The sequence below is a fragment of the Choloepus didactylus genome, chromosome 16, assembly GCF_015220235.1.
Source record: "Choloepus didactylus isolate mChoDid1 chromosome 16, mChoDid1.pri, whole genome shotgun sequence".
Taxonomy (NCBI): Eukaryota; Metazoa; Chordata; class Mammalia; order Pilosa; family Megalonychidae; genus Choloepus; species Choloepus didactylus.
This window is the reverse complement of record NC_051322.1, coordinates 69042637-69063695: the sequence shown is the minus strand read 5'-3', so window position 1 is coordinate 69063695 and position 21059 is coordinate 69042637. Positions and strand designations below refer to the sequence as shown.

The 21059-nt window shown below is 36.4% G+C and overlaps 1 protein-coding gene across 3 annotated transcripts in view; it reads right to left on the bottom strand.

Annotated features, from left to right (window-relative positions):
- ANKRD12 (ankyrin repeat domain 12) overlaps nucleotides 1-21059 on the bottom strand; it is a 158336-nt gene that overhangs the window by 123053 nt on the left and 14224 nt on the right. For 2 of the 3 annotated variants that reach the window (XM_037805909.1, XM_037805911.1), the window contains exon 2: nucleotides 5711-5848. In XM_037805909.1, coding sequence (XP_037661837.1) covers nucleotides 5711-5797 — 87 coding nt within the window. In that variant the 5' untranslated portion in view covers nucleotides 5798-5848. Of the gene's footprint in view, nucleotides 1-5710; nucleotides 5849-6059; nucleotides 7010-21059 lie in introns of those variants that run through there. The other variant, XM_037805910.1, reaches the window with a different exon arrangement.

The following is a 21059-nucleotide window of genomic DNA, read 5'->3' as shown; positions in this document are numbered from 1 at the left end:
AACTAACCAGCAGGTGGCGTCCACGAGCCACCTGTTCTCCACAAGCCAGATCTCCCCTGCTTAGCCTTTTTGGTGAGTGGGGGAGTGAGTCTTGTGGGGCCCAATTGGTGTCCCAAGCTTGCGTGTGTAGTTGGTGTTGCCTGCCCTGTATGTGGGGCGTGTTTCTGGGCAGTTGGGGAGGGGTGGTGGCCCTAACAATCAAATCTCCCTGATGATCCTAGAGTTTTAAAGCTACTGCAATAGTCTAATCCTTCAGTTCAGTCCTGCCACAGTTTGTCTCTGCCACTGACCCACAAGTCTTTGGTATTGGCGTATGGCTCCTGAGACTTGCAAGTGGGCCCCTCTTCCAGGCTGTGCACCCCGGGTCCTCTGTTGAGGGATGACTGTGCTATGTCGCAGGTGAGTGCCGTCCCCCCAGGGCAGTTCTGGGCTGCTGGGCTGTGTTGGGAGGCTCCCAGTCTGCTCAAATGATGGCTGAATGGGGCTCTGTTAATTCACACTGCTCCCCCTTCCCAGCTCTGGGACATTCAGCTGAGGTTGCAGGGAAGGCTAATGTCCATGCCCAGTTTTGTGGTGTGTGCCTGTTATTTGAAGCACTTCCGTCACACTGGGTTGTCTGGGGCAGCTCTGGGCTATGGGGCTGGCGATGGGCAGGAGTGTTTCCTGTCCACCAGGATGGTGGCTGTGAGCGGACACCCCCCTTTTCTTGGGAAGTTGTGTTGTTTAGTGAATTTTCTCAGCCACTGGATTATTGCCTTTTGTCTCAGAGCTCTCTTAGTTCTGCTCTTGACTTGATGTGCCCAAATTTCAATTCTTTGAAGCTTTCTGTATTGAGCTTCTTAGAGTAATTGTTTTAGAAAAAGCAAAAAGGATTTAAAAAAAAAAAAAAAAAAAAAAAAAAAAAAAACAGCCCTCCTCAGAGATCTAATGGGTTATTGAAATGCTAATAGACAAAGCAACCAGGGCCATTAAGGAAAAGTGCCCAGGGCAGAGAGATCAGCCTTGCTTCGGGATTTGCATATGCGCCTCAAGGCCTGATCTCCGCCCTTCCCCTTTCTGTGTTCACCAGAACTCCAAAAATCCTCTGCTTTTATTTTGGAGTTTTTCGTGTTGTTTTTTTTCTATGCCTGTCTCCTCTCTGCTGGGCTGGCTGCTCTCAGAGTCTCTGGTGTCTGGCCTCAGTCTATCTATGGTTGGAGTTTGAATCAGTAGAATGAGTTTCCGGTAAGAGCAGCCACTGCAATTCTCCCTTCTCCTTCCTGGAGCTGACAGCCCCTCCTCCCCCGGGACTGAGCCCGGCAGGGAGGGGCGCGGGTCCCCCGGCCGCAAAAACCCACAGATTTCGCTGGTCTCAGCAGTTCCACGTTCTCATGAGTGTTGTATGAAGTATGCCCAAAGACAGATTGCTCTGTGGTGTCCAGTCCACGCAGTTCCTGCCTTTTTACCTACTTTCCTGGAGGAGTAACTAAAACATACAGCTCACCAGTCTGCCATCTTGCCCCGCCTCCGTTCCGCAGGTTTTACTTACAGATTTTATGCTGTGTTCTCAGGCATTCCTCCCAATTCAGGTTGGTGTATGATGAATGGATGGTCTCGTTCATCCCCCCGCAGTTATTCTGGATTATTTACTAGTTGTTTCTGGTTTTTTGTAGTTGTTCCAGGGGGACTACTTAGCTTCCACTCCTCTCTATGCCGCCATTTTGCCTGAGTCTCCTGGATTGGCTTTTATAAAGGGGATTTATTATGTTACAAATTTACAGTTATAAGGCCATAAAAGTGTCCATACTAAGGCATCAGCAAGAGGATACCTTCACTGAAGAACAGCAGATGGCGTCTGGAATACGTCTGCCAGCCGCAAAGGCATACAACTGGTGTTTGCTAGTCTTTTGCTCCTGGGTTGTGTTTCAAAATGGCCTTCTCCAAAATTTCTCTGGGCTTCTGTCTTCGCTCCTCTCTCTCTGTTTCTGTGCATCTTTATTTCTTTCTCCCAGGGAGTATCTCCCTAAGCATCTGAGGATCCTCTCTTAGCTTCTCTGGGGCAAACTCTAGGCTTCATCTCTTAGCTTAGCATCTCCAAATGTCCTTTTGTCTGCATCCCTAAGTGTCTCCAAGCATCAGCATCTGTGCTGGCTCCCAGCTTCTCTCCAAAATATCTCTCTCAGCTTCCCTGAGTTCCTTCTGTCTGCATGCTCTCTTAAAGGACTTCAGTGATCCAATCAAGACCCACCCAGAATGGGCGGGGATCACATCTCCATGAAAACACTCAATCAAAGGGTCCTACCCAACAAGACTGGATTAAAAGATCATAGCCCTTCTGGGGTCCACAACAGTTTCCAACCTGCACAGCAACCAAAGCGTCCATCAACCAATGAATGGAAACACACACATACACACACACACAGAAATACTATTCAGCTGAGAAAAGGAACAAAGATCTGATATATGTGACAATATGGATAAACCTGAAGACATCAGGTTAAGTGAAATAATTTCACAAAAGGAAAAATATTCTATGATCTCACTGATGTGAAATAATTAGCTTAAGCAAATTCATAGTGAAAAAACAAGAATACAGGTGGCTGGAGGGAGGTGGTATGGTAGGAAATGGGGAGTTAATGCCTAAGTGGTACAGAATTTCTGTTTGGGGTGATGGAAAGGTTTTGGTAATGGATATGGTGACAGTAGCACACTGTGAATGTAATTAACCACACTGAATTATATATTTGAATGTGGTTTAAAAAGGGAAATTTTAGGTTGTATATGTTAGTAGAAAAAAAATTCAATAAAGAAAAAAAACAAGGATTGTACAACACAAACAGTGAAGTGTAATAGAAATTGTGGATGATAGGTTAATAGTAAAATTATAACAATATTCTTTCACCATCTGTAACGAAGGTCTCACACTAATGCAAGGGGTTAACAATAGGGATGGTATATAGAACTTGTATTTTCTGCATGATTTTTCTGTAAACCTAAGTCTCTAAAAAACAATTACATTTTTAAAAATTTATGGGATGTTTTTTAAACAATGTTAAAGCAGTGTGGATAGGAAAATTACGGCTTCAACAGCCTATATTAGGACAGAATAACGGTCTCACATCAATAATATAAACTTCCACCTTAAGGAACAGGCAAAAAACAAATTAAACCCAAAGCAGGAAAGCAGAAAGAAATTAGGGAGTTAAGTGCAGAAATCAAGTAAACAGAAAGTAGAAGGAAAAAATAGGCAAAATCAATGACTTCAAAAATTAGTTCTTTGAAAAGATCAATGAGATACATAAAACTCCAGCTAAACAGATCAGAAAAAATGAGAGAAAACATAAAGTACAAGATTTAAGAATGAAAAAGAATACATCCCTATATTCTCTACAGAAATTTAGAGGATCATGAGAGACTATTATGAACAACTTTACTCTGACAACTTAGGTGAAATTTCTAGAAAAACACAAATTACCAAAACTAACTCAAAAAGAAATATGAAATCTGAATAGAGTAGTTTCAAGTTTAAAATCTTGTTAATTTGTAATTTACAGTAATAATTCAAAATCTCTTTAAAAATTTTCCCATAAAAAAGTCTAACCCCATAATTATTTAATAGTGAACTCTATCAAGTATCAAAAGAAGAAATAATACCAATCTTTCACAAACTGTTTTACAAAATAATGGAGAACACACTTCCCAACTCATTCTATGAGATGACAATTACCTTGATACCAAAACCAAAGACATCACAAGAAAACTATAGACCAATAATCTTCATTAACAGAGGTAAAATTTCTAAATAAAATATTCCCAAACTAAATCCACCAACATATAAAAAGGATTATACAGTATGAATAAGCGAGACTCATCTGATGAATTCAAGGTTGGTCCCTCATCCAAAAATCAACCAACATAATACACTACATTATACAGAATAAAGGACAAAATCACAAGATGATAACAGATACAGAAAAAGCTTTGTCACAGTAAAACACCCACTAATAAAAGCTCTCAACAAATCAGAAATAGAAGGGAACTTCCTCAACCTATAGCTAACATCACACTTAATGATGAAAGACTAAAAGCTTTTCCCCTAAGATCAAAAACAAGGAAGTATGCTCTCTCAGCTCCTATTCAACACTGTGCTGTAGGTTTTAGCCCATGCAGTCTATCAAGAAAAAGAAATCAAAGGCATCCAGATTGGAAAAGAAAAGCAGATAACATGAACCCAAATGAAGAAAACCCCAAGGAATCCCCAAACTATTAGAACTAATACATAAGTTCAGCAAGATCATAGGATACAAGCTCTTTATATAAAAATCTACTGTATATTTACGTAGTAGCGACAGACAACCCAAAAATGAAATTAAGATAACTCCATTTACAACAGAATAAAAAACTGACAAATAATTTAACAATAGAAATGCAAGACTGTATATTGAAAACTACAAAGTACTACTAAGGGACTAAAGAAGATCTAAAATAAATGGACAGCCCATGTTCACTGATTGGAAGATTGAGTATTAGTAAGATGAGAATTCTCCCTAAATTGATCTACAAATTCAATGCAATCCCCATCAAAATCCCTGCAGCCTTTTTTTTCTTTTTTTAAAGAAAATGACAAGCAGATCCTAAAATTTACACGGAAATGCTAAGGACTCTGGATAATAAAAACAATTTTGAAAAAGAACAAAGTATGAAGGTTTATATTTCCTGATTTTGAAAGCAGATTTGGGGTTGCCTGAGCATAGAGGTGAGAGGAGGCACTGATTGTAATTGGGCATGAAGATCTTTTTGCCATGACAGCAACGTTCTAAAACTGGGTTGCGATGATGGTTGTACAACCCTATAAATATCCTAAATATCATAAAATACTACACTTAAAATGGGTGAATGCTATGATATGTATAGTATACCTCAATAAAGCTGTTTACGAAAAAAAGATTTGTGAGCAAATGTTTATAGCAGCTTTACCATAGAGGCACAAAAGTGGGAACATCTCAGACGTCTTTTAACAAAATAGAACAGATTAAAAAGAAAGGAAAGATTTACAGAAAAAGAAAATAGAAAAAAATAGGTTAATCCAGTGATAATGCGGCAAAACCAGATAACAGAGAGACTAGGGCTAGTGAGACCAGGTAGGAGACTATTTCAGAAATCCAAACGAAAAGTTCTGTAGGTCTCTATTAAATAGGAATGAAAAAAGGATGGATGTAAAAGGAAAGAATCACAGGTCCTTGGCAACTACTACTAACAAACAAAACTGTTAACATTTATTGATTCTTTACTATGTGCCAGGCATTGTGTAAACAAAATACTTACACCCTTTCAATGTCACAATTATATAAAATAGGCACTACTGTCCTTTACTACAGAATGGAACACTGAAGTTAGAAGTTATGTAAATTTATCCAAGGTTATAACCTAGAAAATGAAATGGCTAGGGTGTGTACATAGATGTGTGCTTTGCCAACAGGGGATGGGTTTGGGGCAGGGTGGGGAGAAATGCCAAATGATGTAAGGTCTTGAATTTTTTCCTTCACCTCTCAATGATTCTCTCTTAAATAACTAAATTTCAGCAATTGTGTTTCCTTAAAAAATACTTTATTTTTTAAGGTTAGGATAAGTCTGTCACCCATACTGATTTTATTTTATGAGTAATACTAAATTGGGAATTTCTTTCCCATAATTTTTAAAGAGTCAACATATTTTTAGTATAATTATATACCTTTCTTCCACATGGTTTCTCTACCATATTGCTGTCACTGTCAGAATTTTCACTCTGAACTGGTTTTGTGAACCCAGATTTGGGCATCTTATAGCTGTTCAGCTAGCTTCTTCCTTTATCAGTCTTCTCATCCTGGATCTGTAAAGAATGGATATATGAGTTATTTGTATGCATACTCAAAAGAATATATTTAATAGGCTAACAAAACCTACATAATAACTGCAAGCTATCCTATCACTAAATGTTTTCATTTAATAACCTAAGCTTCTAATTAAAGTTCTTGATTATTCAACTCTACTCAGTTTGTTGCTAAGAAGAGAAAAATAACTACTTTTATATATCTTCCCACCTTCTCTAGACTAGTATCCAATCTCCACCTTAATGAGCAGCAAAAAGCAGAAGTGGAAGAAGAGGCTTGTCATTCCAGCATGGTCCAGAGGTAGTAGGTCCTAACAGTTCCCCTGGTAGTTCTGTGATGGTCTGGAAGGCCCAGTCTAGAACCTGACAGATTTTATCAGTAACTTTACAATACTTAATTCCACATTAAGTATTAAACCCCTTCCTAGCTAAAATCCCAGTACTGGTTTCTTTTCCTTCTCCAAACTGCGGGACAACTCCAGGCATTTTAGTCACTTCATCATCCTATTCATGGGTATAATACTTAGGTTGTACCGTAACAATCACTTTCCAAATCTTTTTCTTTAAAATTTGTTCAGCCTTCTCTCCTGCTCCACAGCCTGATTTAATAGGTCAAGGACCCTCCCAGAAGCTAATGCATATGCGCAAGCTTATGCTTTGAGATCCAGAAAAAATACCAGGAAGGAGGTCTTAGCTATAAAGGGGAAAGCTTTGATATTACACCTGTGCTGCTATCCAATAACCTATTAGCCACATGTGGCTAATTAATTTTAAATTAATTAAAATTAAAATTCATTTTCTTAGTCATACTAACCACATTTAAAGGGTGCAATAGCTATGTATGCTAACAGCTACCATACAACACAGCGTAGATATACTACATTTCTATCATCACAGAAAGCTCTACTGCAAAGCAATGGGCTAGACTAAGGCTGTTGATCAAGAGGTACTTTACTTGGGCTGGAAGAACAAACAGAACAGCTGATGTGTTTTACTATATCATGCAATAAATCTGTAAATGGATACTACAGATCTAAGTCAGCTGTCTTTCAATATGTTAATTATTAAAACTTGGAAACCTTGAAAAAGGTATAAATAAAATCTATGTTCTTCAAATTGTTATACTGGTGCTTTAAAATTTGTTTGGTTTTGGAAAAATAAAAAAAAAAAATAAAAAAAATAAAAAAATCCCTTAAGTGGAATACTTGCCTTAATGAAGATGGTGGAATAAGACACTCCAAGGCTCTGCCCCATACAGAAGCTCTGAACAACCAGCAAGAATAGGAAACAACAGATGAACAGAGAGACTAGCAATAGAAAGATGGAAACTGTGAAAAGGAACCAAACAGAACTGAAGACCACGGTAACAGAAATAAAAAAATTCCCAAGGGGGATCAACAACAGATTACAGCTGCCAGAAGAAACAATCTGTGTACTTGAAGATAAAACAACTGAAATCATCTGAGAAACAGAAAGTAAAAAAGTATGAAGAAAAGTGAACAGTCCGAGGAACACGTGGGGCAACATCAAGTGTACCAACATACACACTGTGAAGTCCCAGAAGAAGAAAGGAGCAAAAGGAGTATTTGAAGAAATAATGGCTGAAAACTTCCCTAATTTAATGAAAGACATGAATATACACATCCAAGAAGCTCAATAAACTCCAAACTGGATAATCCCAAATAGACACACAGTACTACCCTGTTAAAAACCAGCTGTCAAAGGCCAAAAATAGAAAATTCTGAAAGCTGCAGAAGAGAACCAACACATCACATAAGATTTAGTGCCAATTTCTTACTGGAAACCCGGGAGGCAAGAAGGCAGTGGGAAGACATATTTAAAGCACTGAAAGCAAAAAACTGCTAACCAAGAAATCTGTATCTGGCAATGACTGTTGCAAAAATGAAGGAAGAATTAAGACATTTCCAGATAAACGAAAGCTGAAGGAGTTCATAACCATTGGACGGATCCTGTAAGAGATGCCAAAAGGAGTTCTGCAGGTTGAAAGGAAAAGAATACAGATGAAGCTGCAGGAAGAAATAAAGATCTCCAATGAAGACAATGACATGGGTAAATATAAATACCAGTACTACAGTATTTTTGGTTTGTAACTCTACTTTTTACTTCCTACACAATATAAAAGGCAAATGCATAAAATGTCTATCAATGGTTGTGGTCTCATAATGCATAAATATGCAATTTTTGACAAAATGTTTTATAATTTTCTGTGTATCAGTCCTTTACATCTTTGGTTAGATTTACTTGCTATTGTAAATGGAAATTTTTTTCTTGATTACTTCTTCTGATTGTTCATTGTTAATGTAGAGAAATACTACAGATTTTTGGGTGTTCATCTTGAATACCGCCACTTTGCTGAATTCATTTATTAGCTCTAACTCTGTTGCGGATTTTTCAGGTTTTTCTGTATACAGGATCATGTCATCTGCAAATATAGGGAAGTGTCATATATATGGGATTCTTAATAAGATTAACATCTGATTTCTCAACAGAAACCATGGAAGCCTGCAGGCAGTGAGAGAACATATTCAAATGCTGAAAAACAAAAACTGTTACTTGAAAATAATAAATCTGACAAAGTTATCTCTCAAAGCTGAGGGAGAAATTAAGACATTTCCAGATAAACAAAAACTGAAGTTCATTATCACTGGCCTGTCTTACATGAACTGCTTAAGAAGTCCTTCACATTCAAGGGAAGGATACTAGACAGCAACTCAATGCTGAACGAAGAAATAAAGAACTCAGTGTAACAATATGGATAATATATGACTGTATAATTCCATTTTTCATTTTTAATTCCATCTTTTACTTCTTATAAGGCTGAAAATTCAGATGCAAGGTATAAAACTTTGTTACTGGATACACAATGCATAAAGATATAATTTGTGATATAAAAAGAAAGGATGAAGGGATATAGGTACTATGTATGCGTAGGCTATTGAAGTCAAGCAGGAATCAGCACAAACTAAATTGTAATAGATTTAGTATGCTAAGTGTAATCCCCATGGATAAAATAAGTATCTAAAATATCCACACAAAAAGGAAAGGATAAGTGATTCAAAATGGATCATTATAAAAGATTATCTAGCATAATGCTGAGTGAAATAAGCCAGGCACAAAAGGATAAGTATTGTATGATTTCACTAATATGAACCCCCTAAAAAAAATGTAAACTCAGAGTCTTAAAATGTAGAATATAGGGGACCTAGAGATAGAAGCTAAAGAAGGGGGAGCAGTTACCTAATACGTAAGACTCATTAACAAGGTTGAGCTTAAACATATGGGAATGGATAGAGGTAATGATAGTCATTAGTGGGACAACAAGTAATAGTCCCATATTGAAGGTGAATATGATTGAAAGAGGCCCATTTAAAATCATGTACCTCACTGATTAGCACTACAAATATAATAAGTTCTTGCATGAACTACTTCAAAGGTATGACACTTGTACAAAAAGTTAATAGAGTGGTATATGGGGAAAACTACTTTTTGCATGCTATGGACTATATTTAACAGGAATATGTCACTAGTACCACACCAATACTACAGGTAAATAATTGGGGGTGTTTTAGGTTTTCTCTTTGGTGTGGCTGTGTCTGTTATTTTTCTCTTTGGAGCACAGAAAATCGTCTAAAATTGAGAGTGATGATGATTATACAACTAAAAGGATACTGTAAGACAATGGTTGTTTATTTTGGATAGAATATATGTTATGTGAATATATCTCAACAAAACCTGCAGAGGACTGATAGACAGATAGATAGATAGATAGATAGACAGACAGATACATATAGATAGACAGACAGACAGACAAACTGATTTAAGTGCTAAAGAAAATGTGGAGAGAGAGGTATACCTATTCAGTGTTGGTAGGGTAGCAGAATGGTGCAGCCCCTCTAGGGAGTAATGCAGCGGATTCACAGGATCCACAGGATTATACTCAGAAGAACTGAAAGCAGGGACTGGAATCGACACTTGCACACTGATCTTTATGGTGGCATTATTTATGACAGACAATGGATGGAGGTGGCTGAAGCATTGTACATCAACTAAGGAGAAGAAGGGCAAACTGTGACATATACATACAATGGAAAATTGTGCAGCTACAGAAAGGAATGAAATCGTGAGGCATGCAACAAGGTGAACGAACTGTGAGGACATGAAGTTGAACAAAATAAGCAAGAAACAAAAGGACAAATATTGTATGGTCTCATTTAGAAAATACTTATAAGAAAATTGGGGCCTAGATTCTAAGCTCTTAAAGCAGTCACATTTATTCCTGAGTGTTATTTCTAAATTCTGAGATGCTGTGCTGTGTATAACCTGATTATTTCCCTAGAACTTTGGGTACCTGTGTGACACCTAAGACTTAGAGTTCTGCAGCTCTGAAAGTCAGCATTACTCCATATAGCAACTCTTAAAGAAGCCGAAAAAGAGATCAGACTTCAATTAGAGATTTATAAATGAAGCTGAGCGGGTTGAGACTAAGTTAAATCAGAATACAGGGTAAAAGATAATAATGTCTATATTTTAAAACTTCACCTCCTGTGTGAGACCAAAAGAAGAGATGTTTATTTTGTACAAAATTTAAGTTTTCTGCAGCACACAATCTAACTTAACGTGTCTGGCCAGTTCATTTAAAGAACCTAAACACATGGAACCCAGAAGAGGGAATGAGATCTTGCAATTTTGTAGAGCTTAATGTAACACCCTGACACATTCCAGAGTATGTTGGGCAGATAAAAAAAAAGTATTTGCAAAGTCCCTTGAAGGACTGGAGAAAAAATATGGAACTATTAAACTTCCCCACCTGGGAAACTGCTGATACTCTCCGAAGCATTAGGGACTCCCAGTTTAATAAGCCATGGCCTCAATCTTGAGGCCTGCTCTTATGAAACTTATTTCTATAAGGGGAAGCTAAGCCTACCTATAATTATGCCTATGAGTCACTTCCAGAGAACCTCTTTTGTTGCTCAGATGTGGCCTCTCTCTCTAAGCCCACTCTGCAAATAAACTGATCACCATCCCCCCTATGTGGGACATGACTTCCAGGAGTGTAAGTCTCCCTGGCAACATGGGACATGACTCCAGGGATGAGCCTTGGCCTTGGCATTATGGGATTGAAAACGCCTTCCTGACCAAAAGGGGGAAAAGAAATGTAACATTACATGGTTTCAGAGATTTCAAATAGAGTTGAGATGCTATTCTGGAGGTTACCGTATGCAAGCTTCCACTAGATACTGCAAATTGCCATGGTATACCAAGCCTCAACCAACGGTATTCCTGAAAACCCTAAAGAATACTCTGGGTTCTATTTGAGACTCTACAAAAGTTTCACTCGCTAAGTTTATTTTTCAGAAACTTAAAACCTCCAGATTGTTCCTATGCCAGATAAACCTGGAAATCCAGAGATACCAATCTCTCTAAGAACACAGTAAGTTGCATCCTCCTACCCCATAATGTCAATACCCCTTTTTCAACATGAAGAAGTTAGAATGCTCAATTTCCCAAATATCCCTGAAGTTGGAGAGAAATGATCAAATGAGACAGAGGAGGTATAATGGAGAAGATAGGATATGACAATCAATTATGACCACTGAATCATTAAACAGATATTTCTTCTTGGTCTCTATTGTATTGGAATAGCTAGAAGGAAACACTTGAAATTGTGGAACTATAATCCATATCATACTTTGACAGTTCCTGAATTAACTACTTGTTTAACTGTATTTTGAGTTTATCACTTTTCCACATACATATATTTCACAATAAAAAAAATGTTTTAAAAATAATCTAAACAAAAAAAGAAAGCAGTAATGGAGGTAAGGAGGGACAAAAAAAGTATAACTTAAAAAAAACAATTAGCAAAAATGTCAGAAGTAAATCTTCCATATTGGTAATTTCCCTAAATGTAAATAGATTAAACTCTCCAATCAAAGGCAGAGAGTGGGAGAACCAATGAAGAAACATGACCCAACTATATGCTATTTACAAGCTTCATAGATACAAACAAGTTGAAAGTGAAAGGATGGAAAACAATATTTCAAGCAAATTGTAAACAAAAGAGAGCAAGGATAGCTATAATAAAACCAGAAAAAAATAGTCTAAACAGTATATCAACAACAAAACAGAGCACCCAAACAAGTCTATAAACCAACATGATCTAACCAATGTCTACAGAACACTTCACCCAACAATGGTGGAATACACATTCTTTTCAAGTGCATTCTCTAGAAGAGATCATATGTTAGGGCACAAGAGGAGTCTAAACAAATTTTTAAATACTGAAATCATAAAAAGTAACCTCTCTGACCAAAACAGAATGAAGCTAGAAATCAGTAACAGAAGAAATGCTGGAAAAGTCACAAATACATAGAAATTTTAAAAGCACCCTCTTAAACAAGCAATGGGTTAAAGAAGAAATCACATGGGAAATTCTAAAATACTTAAGACAACTAAAAACAAAAACACAACATACCCAAACTTATGAGATACAGTGAAGGCAGTGCTCAGAAGGAAATTTATAGCTATGGAGTACCTATATTTAAAAAAAAAGAAGAAAAACCTCAAATTAATAACCTAACTTTTATATCTTGAGAAACTAGCAAAATGAAAACAAAATCAACCCAACATTAGCAGAAGGAAATAAGATTACAACACAGATAACTAAAATAGAGAAAACAATTGAGAAACAAAACAGAAAGTTTTGTTCTTTGAAATAAAGCAAAAAAAAAAAAAAAAAAAAAAAGGCCAACCTTTAGCTAGACTGACAGAGAAAAGATGCAAATAGCTAAAATCAGAAACGAAAATGGTACTATCACACTGACCTCCAAATAAAAAGGAATATAAGAGTATACTATGAACAACTGTACGTCAACAAACTAGATAACTTAGAAGAAACACAAAACTTCCTAAAAATAACATCAGTTATCCAAATTGACTCAAGAAGAAATAGAAAATATCAACAAACCTATATCAAAGTACAGAGATTGACTCAATAATCAAAAACCTTCCACCAAAGAGAAGTTTAGGACCAAACGGCTTCACTGGTAAATTTTATCAAATTTAAACAGACTTAAAAAAAATCCTTCTCAAACTCTTCCAAATAATTCAAGAGAACACTTCCTAATTCATTCTATGAGACCAACATTACCGACATCAAAGCCTAGTAAAGATATCACAAGAAAAGAAAATTAGAGGCCAATTTCCCTTATGAGTATAGATGTAAAAATTATTAACAAAATACTAGCAAACCAAATCCAATTTGTATATTAAAAAGATCATACACCATGACCAAATGAGATTCAGCCCAGGAATGCAAAGGTGGTACAACACTTGAAAATTAATCAAAGTAATACACTACCTATATAGAATGAAGGAAAAAAAGAAACAACACATTTTTCTCAACTGATGCAGAAAAAGCACTTGACAAAATTCAGCACGTTTTCTTGATAAAAACACTCAGAAAAGTAGGAATAGATGGGAACTTTTCTCAACATCATAAAGGCCTTTTATGAAAAACCCACAGCTAAAATCATACTCAATTATGAAAGACTGAAAGCTTCCCCCCTAAGCTCAGGAACAAGGTAAGACTGACCACTTTCACCACTACTATTCAAAACTGTACTACAAGTTTTTGCCAGAGCAATTCGGCAAGAAAAAGAAATTAAAGGTATCCAAATTGGAAAAAAAGAACATAACTCTATTTGCAGACATCATGCTCTTATATACAGAAAACCCAAGGGAATCCACAAGAAAACTATTAGAGCTAATAGATGAACTCAGCAACATGGCAGGGTACAAAATCAACATACAAAAAACAATTGTGTTCCTAGACACTCATAATGAACCATACAAGGAAGAAATAAAGAAAACAATTTCATTTACAATAGCTTCTAAAAGTATAAAATACCTAGTAATAAATTTAAGAATACAAAAGACTTGCATATTGAAAACCATAAAGCACTGCTGAAAGAAATTAAGGAATATCTAGTAAATGGTAAGACATCCCATGTTGATGGATTGAAAGAGTTAACAGCTTTAATATGACAATATTATCCAAAGCAATATGCAAATTCAATGCAATCCTTATTAAAATTCTAGCAGCCTTCTTTTGCAGAAATGGAAAACCTGATCCTCAAATTTATATGGAATTGAAAGGGGCCTTGAATATCCAAAACAATCTTGAAAAAGAACAAGGCTGAAGACTCACATTTCCCAATTTCAAACTGTATTACAAAGTGACAGAAATTAAAACAGTGTGGTATTGGCACAAAGGCAGACAAACAAATTGAAAGTTCAGAAATAGACCCACACATCTATGGCCAATTCAGTTTTGATAAGGGTGCTGAGTACATGCAGTGAGAAAAAAAATAGTCTCCTAAAGAAATGGTGTTGGCATAACATGCAGGAGATTGAAGTTACATATCTCCCTACACCATATAGAAAAATCATCTCACAATGGACCAATTACCTAACTATAAGAGCTAAAACCATAAAACTCTAAGAAGGTAACATAGGAGCAAGTCTTCATGACCTGGGATTAGGCAATGGATTTTTAGATACAACAACAAAAGTACGACCAACAAAAGAAACAACAAATATGATTTTTCAAATTTAAAAATGAACAGTGAAAAGACAACATATAGAATGGAAGAAAATAGTTTCAAATGATATTATCAGATAAGTGTTTAATATCCTGAATACATAAAGAACTCCTACAACTCAACAACAAAGAAAAATCCAATTTAAAAATGGGCAAAGGATTTGAATAGACATTTCTCTAAATAAAGTAATACAAATGGCCAATAAACACATGAAAAGATGTTCAACATTATTAGCCATTAGGAAAACACAAATCAAAACCACAATGAAATACCACTTCACATCCATAAGGATGGCTATTATTTTAAAAAAGGAAAATAAAAAGTGTTGGAGAGGATGCAGAGAAACTAACTCTAGTATGTTGTTGCTGGGAATGTAAAATGGTGCAACCACTGTGGAAAGTAATATAGAATTATATTTAACTTTTTGAGGAACTGCCATATTATTTTCCACAATTTGACCAGTTAAATACACAATTACCAAGCCCACTTCTAGGTATACAGTATACCCAAAAAGACTAAAACAGCATCACAAACGTATACTTGTACATAAATGTTTATAGCAGCATTATTTACAATTGCCAAAAGGTGGAAACAACCCAAATTTCTATCAACAAACAAATGGATAAAAAAAATGTGGTACATACAAACAGTGGAATATTATTTGGCCATAAGAAAGAATGAAGTTATGAGATAAGCTGCAACATGGAAGAAACTCGAAGACATTATGTTCAGTGAAATAAGCAATACACATAAGGACAAAAATTGTATGGTATCACTTATAAGAGATGATTAGAAAAAGGAAATTCACTGAAGTAGAAAGCAGATTAGGGAGCCAGGAAAAATTAACCAAAAAGACAAAAAGGATAAACTGGACTTCGCAGTCAAAACCCCTTGCTCTTCAAATGACAATGTTAAGAAATGAAAAGCAAGCCACATACACAGAGAAATTATTTGGAAACCATGTCTTTATAAAGGACTTATATATAGAATATATAACAACCTCATAAATCAATAAGATAAACAACCAAATTTTTTAAAACAGAAGATTTTAACAAAATTCACCAAGAATATATAATGGATGGCAAATAAGCCCAAGCAAAAATGCTCAACCTCTTTAGTCAGTTTGAGCTGAAAGAAATTAAGGAAATTTCTTAGAAATTTCTTTGAAAATTAAGGGAAATTAAAACTACAATGAGATGCCACTACATATCCACCAGGACTAAAATTTAAGAGATTGAGAATACCAGGTATTAATAAGGAGATGGAGAAACTGGAATACTTATACCTTGCTGGGGGTTGGGGCTGGAGTGGAAATGCAAAGTGGTATAGCTACTTTATAAATGAAAACAGTTGGTGGTATCTTCATGTGACTAAGAATTATTATTCATAACCTGTCATTCTTTAAATAACAGTTTTAGTGGCTGTCAACACTGCTTGTACTTCAATCTCCTTAACCTGAAGGCTGCACAAAAGCATCAACACTTTTTAAAGGCTATTTATTTCCTTGTTTAAAGCCAACTGGTTGTTAAGTTCTACTTTGGACTTTGGTATTCAACAATTCCAGTTGCTGAGGTTAAAATATGGAGCTTAAAATATGATTCTGCCTTTCCAAAGATGAGTACACCCTTGAAATAAATACATTCCTGTTCCCTACAGACCACAGTCTATGCATATTCAGCTAACAGCAACTCACTGCCAGGCTTGATAGCTTGTAAAACTATGCAACTAGGTTTGCAAGCTTTTCCACTTTACTTAACTTCAGCAGTAAAATATATTTTCTTCTAAAATAAAATAACCCAGTATTCTCTTGGTATTTTTCCTTTAATGGCATTACTATTTATTGTAATAATTCAAGGGACAATAAATGTATTTTTAAAAATATCACCCTTTGTTGCTCAGATGTGGCCCTCTCTAGCTAAGCCAACTGGGCAGGTGAAATCACTGCCCTCCCCGCTACGTGGGATCAGACACCCAGGGGAGTGAATCTCCCTGGCAACATGGAATATGACTCCCGGGGAGGAATCTAGACCCTGCATCGTGGGATGGAGAACATCTTCTTGACCAAAAAGGGGGATGTGAAAGGAAATGAAACAAGCTTCAGTGGCAGAGAGAGTCCAAAAGGAGCCAAGAGGTCACTCTGGTGGACACTCTTACGCACAATATAGACAACCCTTTTTAGGTTCTAGTGGATTGGAATAGCTAGCAGTAAATATCTGAAGCTGTCAAACTGCAACCCAGAACCGTTAAGTCTTGAAGACAATGGCATAGAAATGTAGTTTATGAGGAGTGACAATGTAATTGGGAAAGCCTCTATGGACCACACTCCCCTCTGTCTAGTTTATGGATGGATGAGTAGAAAAATGGGGGAAGGAAAAAAAAAAAGAAAAAGGCACTCACTGTTCTTTTTCCCTTTAATTTTCATTCTTATTATTTTTTTGTGTGTGGTAATGAAAATGTTCAAAAATTAATTTTGGTGATGAACGCACAACTATATAATGGTACTGTGAACAACTGAATGTACACTTTGTATGACTGCATGGTATGCGAATATATCTCAATAAAATTGAACTAAAAAAATAAAAACAAAAATCTCACCACTCTCTCTGAATAATTTTGTTTTTAATGAAGAAAGAAACATTCTAGCTGCTATTCAAGGGTACCAAGGTACCATTAACAACATCAAAAATGCTACTGTGAACTTAACATCATTTGGTTGAAGAAGTTGTATTAAGAACTCCTTAAAAACAAAGGTGTTTCTTAACCCAGTCCAAATTATACAAAATACTTTAAAAATTTCTATCATAGTGGGGAGTAACAGATGGGTGAACATTTCTGGTTGGCTAACATAATTATCTAAAACCATTCTGTATCATAGCACCTCATATCCCATTTTCTCCTCCTTCTTACCTGCATGCCACTCTCAAGAATACATTTAAAAGTTTTCATAGCTCCCTAATGGTCAGAAAATCAGAACTTAGTATGAGTTAATTCATACAGTTACTTGACTATTTTACTTAAGAAAATGTAATCTATAACATTATATTCCAACTTATCAAGCAAATAACTTTTGGTAGTTTCCCAGACTTCTATGATAAAAATCCCCTGGAGTATTTGTTACAATACATTTCCCAGGCCTCTTCCCTGGAGATTCTGATTTAGTAGTTCTGGAATGGGTATAGGGATTTGTATTTTTATTAAGTATCCTGGTGGTTCTTACAATTTGGGAAGTTTGAAAACTAATTTACGGAGTGTTTTAATGACACTATGAAACATCTCATTTGAAAAGGATTCACTTAGGATAATTTAAAATACTAGATTTCCCCACCATATCAAAATATATACATACACAACATACATGGGGGAGGGGAGAAGGTATCCTCTTAATTTAAAAATAACTACATTAGGTGGCCTGATTCCCATTTAATTTTTTTTTCCTATGCTCATTTCTTTTTTTTTACAGGATGATAACTCCTTGGGATAGTGTGCTGGTTTGTATGCATTATGTCTCCCAAAATATGACGTTCTTCAATGCAATCTTGTGGGGGCAGACCTATTAAGAGTTGATTAGGTTGGAACCTTTTGATTGTTTCCATGGAGATGTGACTAGTAACACCTTTGATTAGGGTGTGTCCTGTTGATAGGACTGCTTCCATGGAGGTGTGGCCCCACCCATTGAGCTTGGGTCTTGATTCAACTACTTGAGCCCCATAAAAGCTCAGAAACAAAAGGACTTCAAAGAAGCTGCAGCTGGGAGACACATTTGGAAGCTGACACAGACATTTTGGAGAAGGCCATTTTGAAACGCCACGTGGGAGCAAGCAGACGCCAGCCATGTGCCTTCCCAGCTAGCAGAGGTTTTCGGACGCCATCAGACCCTGTGTTGATGCCTTACCTTATCTTTATGGCCTTAAGACTGTAACTTTGTACCCAAATCAACCCCCTTTATAAAAGCCAAACAATTTCTGGTGTTTTGCAAGCCAGCAGCATTAGCAAACCAGAACAGATAGTATTTCAGCTTACAAGAAGATTGATCCTCAAAAGCATTCAAATACTTGTACCACATATTTAGTTTGTCCCTTTTCTTACTGATTCTTAATTATGCCATAAATGTTAGATAGTTTTCTTCTTGTAGACTGATCTGTTTCCATTTTTCTTCTGTGTAGGATAGGTCGTATTTACTGGTTTCTTGTTATTGCCTCTTAATGACAACCTTTAACATTGGCTTCTCTAGAAGCCTATTTTCTCCTCTATTTCAGGTAGAACATTTTTCTTGGCCAGTTACTGTCCTCTGTAGATTTTTAACTTTAAAACAGTCTCAACAGAAGCTTGCAAAGAACAGTTTAAAAGTTTTTATCATTTCTCTATCTTTTAGATTATGTGTAGAAAATGATTTAAGTTTTACAAACTGCCTTTTTCAAAGCCTCCTTCAACTGCTTTTGATGGTGGGGGGAAATCACACAACTGAAAGCAAGCTACTGTACCTCAAATTTCTCAGCCTTGACCTACTTAAGGTGTTGAAAAAGAGATCAACATCTATTTACCTTACACAATCCTTCTTTCGAAGAGAAAACAGTCAATCTACAAGCAAATTTCCTTAGATTACATAGGCATTACTTTAGCAAAAGGACACAATGTACACATGCTTAAGAAGTCCAGTTATTGAAAAAACTGCCAAAAACTATTGCTAAAAATGTGCATCACTATACCCACTCTAAAGTTTAATCAAACAAGGATAAATAATTAGTAGCGATGTCACTAAACTAATGCTTAGTTCTAACTTAATACAGTTCAATCCTGTTTTAACTTTTAGAATGAACATGTGCTACTTTTATAATCAGCAAATAATAATAATAAAACAGGTCCACTTCTATCTGGTACCTACTTGTTCTGGAGAACTACAGCGTTCTGGATTGAACCCAAGGGGAAAGAATACATGAGATGGCCAGTAAGAGACTGCTTCAGATAGAGGTAGAAGGGAAAAGGTAAAAGGTACTAACATACTTTCCAAGCCAGTCATCAAAATAGTAAAAGAAGCAAAAGATTTAGGACAGAAGGTCAATCCAGTAAATGTAACCTACATTTTGGATTGGCACTGCTAAATGTTGTATCTTTCAGGAATCTGAATGTGGCAGATAATTCAGAACACTTTTGTGCTCGTTTTATCTATTATGTCCTCTACAAAAGCCATGTTCTTTAATGCAATCTTGTGGGGGCAGACTTACTAGTCTTTTTGATTAGGGTGGGACCATTTGATTAGGTTGTTTCCATGGAGATGTAATCCACCCAGCTGTAGGCAAGACCTTTTGATTAGATCATTTCCATGGAGGTGTGACCCCATGCATCCAGTGATTAGTTTACTGGAGTCCTTTAAGAGAGCTGAGAGCCCAAACAGACTCAGATGCTTGGAGACGCTAGGAGACACTTGGAGATGAAGGCAGAAGGACGTTTGGAGATACTAAGCTAAGAGATGACGCCCAGAGCTTGCCCCGGAGAAGCTAAGAGAGGCCCCCCAGATGCTCAGAGAGAAACGCACCAGGAGTACCAAGCAGGGAGCTCAGAGAAGCTAAGAGAGACAGAAGCCCAAAGACATTTTGGAGAAAGCGATTTTGAAACATAACCCGGGAGAAGCCCGAAGACATTTTGGAGAAAGCGATTTTGAAACATAACCCGGGAGCAAAGGACCAGGCGACGCTAGCCGCGTGTGTTCCCAGCTGGCAGACGTGTTCTGGACGCCACTGGCCTTTCTTCACTGAAGGTATCCTCTTGTTGATGCCTTAGTTTGGACGCTTTTACAGCCTTAGAACTATAAATGTGTAACCTAATAAATCCCCTTTATAAAAGCCAATCCATTCTGATATTCTGCATAACGGCAGCTTCAGCAAACTGGAACTATATAAAGTAAATATATTTTATAAATGGCCAATTTGGTTTAGTTATATGTGTATATTACATTTAAAATTCCACAAAGGCAAACCTGTAATATAAAATAGAGTAATATTTAGATAGCTCAATTGCTCGAAATATAAACAACCAATAGCGTCACTAAGTCTAAGACAAAACATATTAGGAGAGTTTAGAGAAGTTGAACAAGCACTAGAAGACTTGTGTTCTGGTTTTAACTCTTTCTAGTAAACTTTTTGGGTTTCAGTTTCCTCATTTTAAAATAAGGCCCATTCCAACTCTAAATTTCTACCACTCTTAACCTCCTGCTTCCTTTCCACAATACAGATATATCATGACAAGTATGCCCAATAAGCACTGGTCTAGAACTGATTCTCATCTTAACTTTAACAAAATAAAATTAACTGGGTGACTTCAAATTACTTAAATATGGGAAGTTCCTTTAGCTATCATACCTGCGGTTTGCTCATGCAATTATTAATCATTTGACATTTACTAAGCATCTATCTGCCAAGCACTGGGAACTCAAAATGAACAGGACACAAGCCTAGACTGTAGAGAATTTACTGTTTTAAAGGGGCAAGTAATAAATGCTACAGAAGTATCACAGTAGTAGCACAAAGGTTATCAGCCAAATCAGATGCATGTCTATAGGAGAGGGGCTGGGAATTCCAAGAAGAAGAATG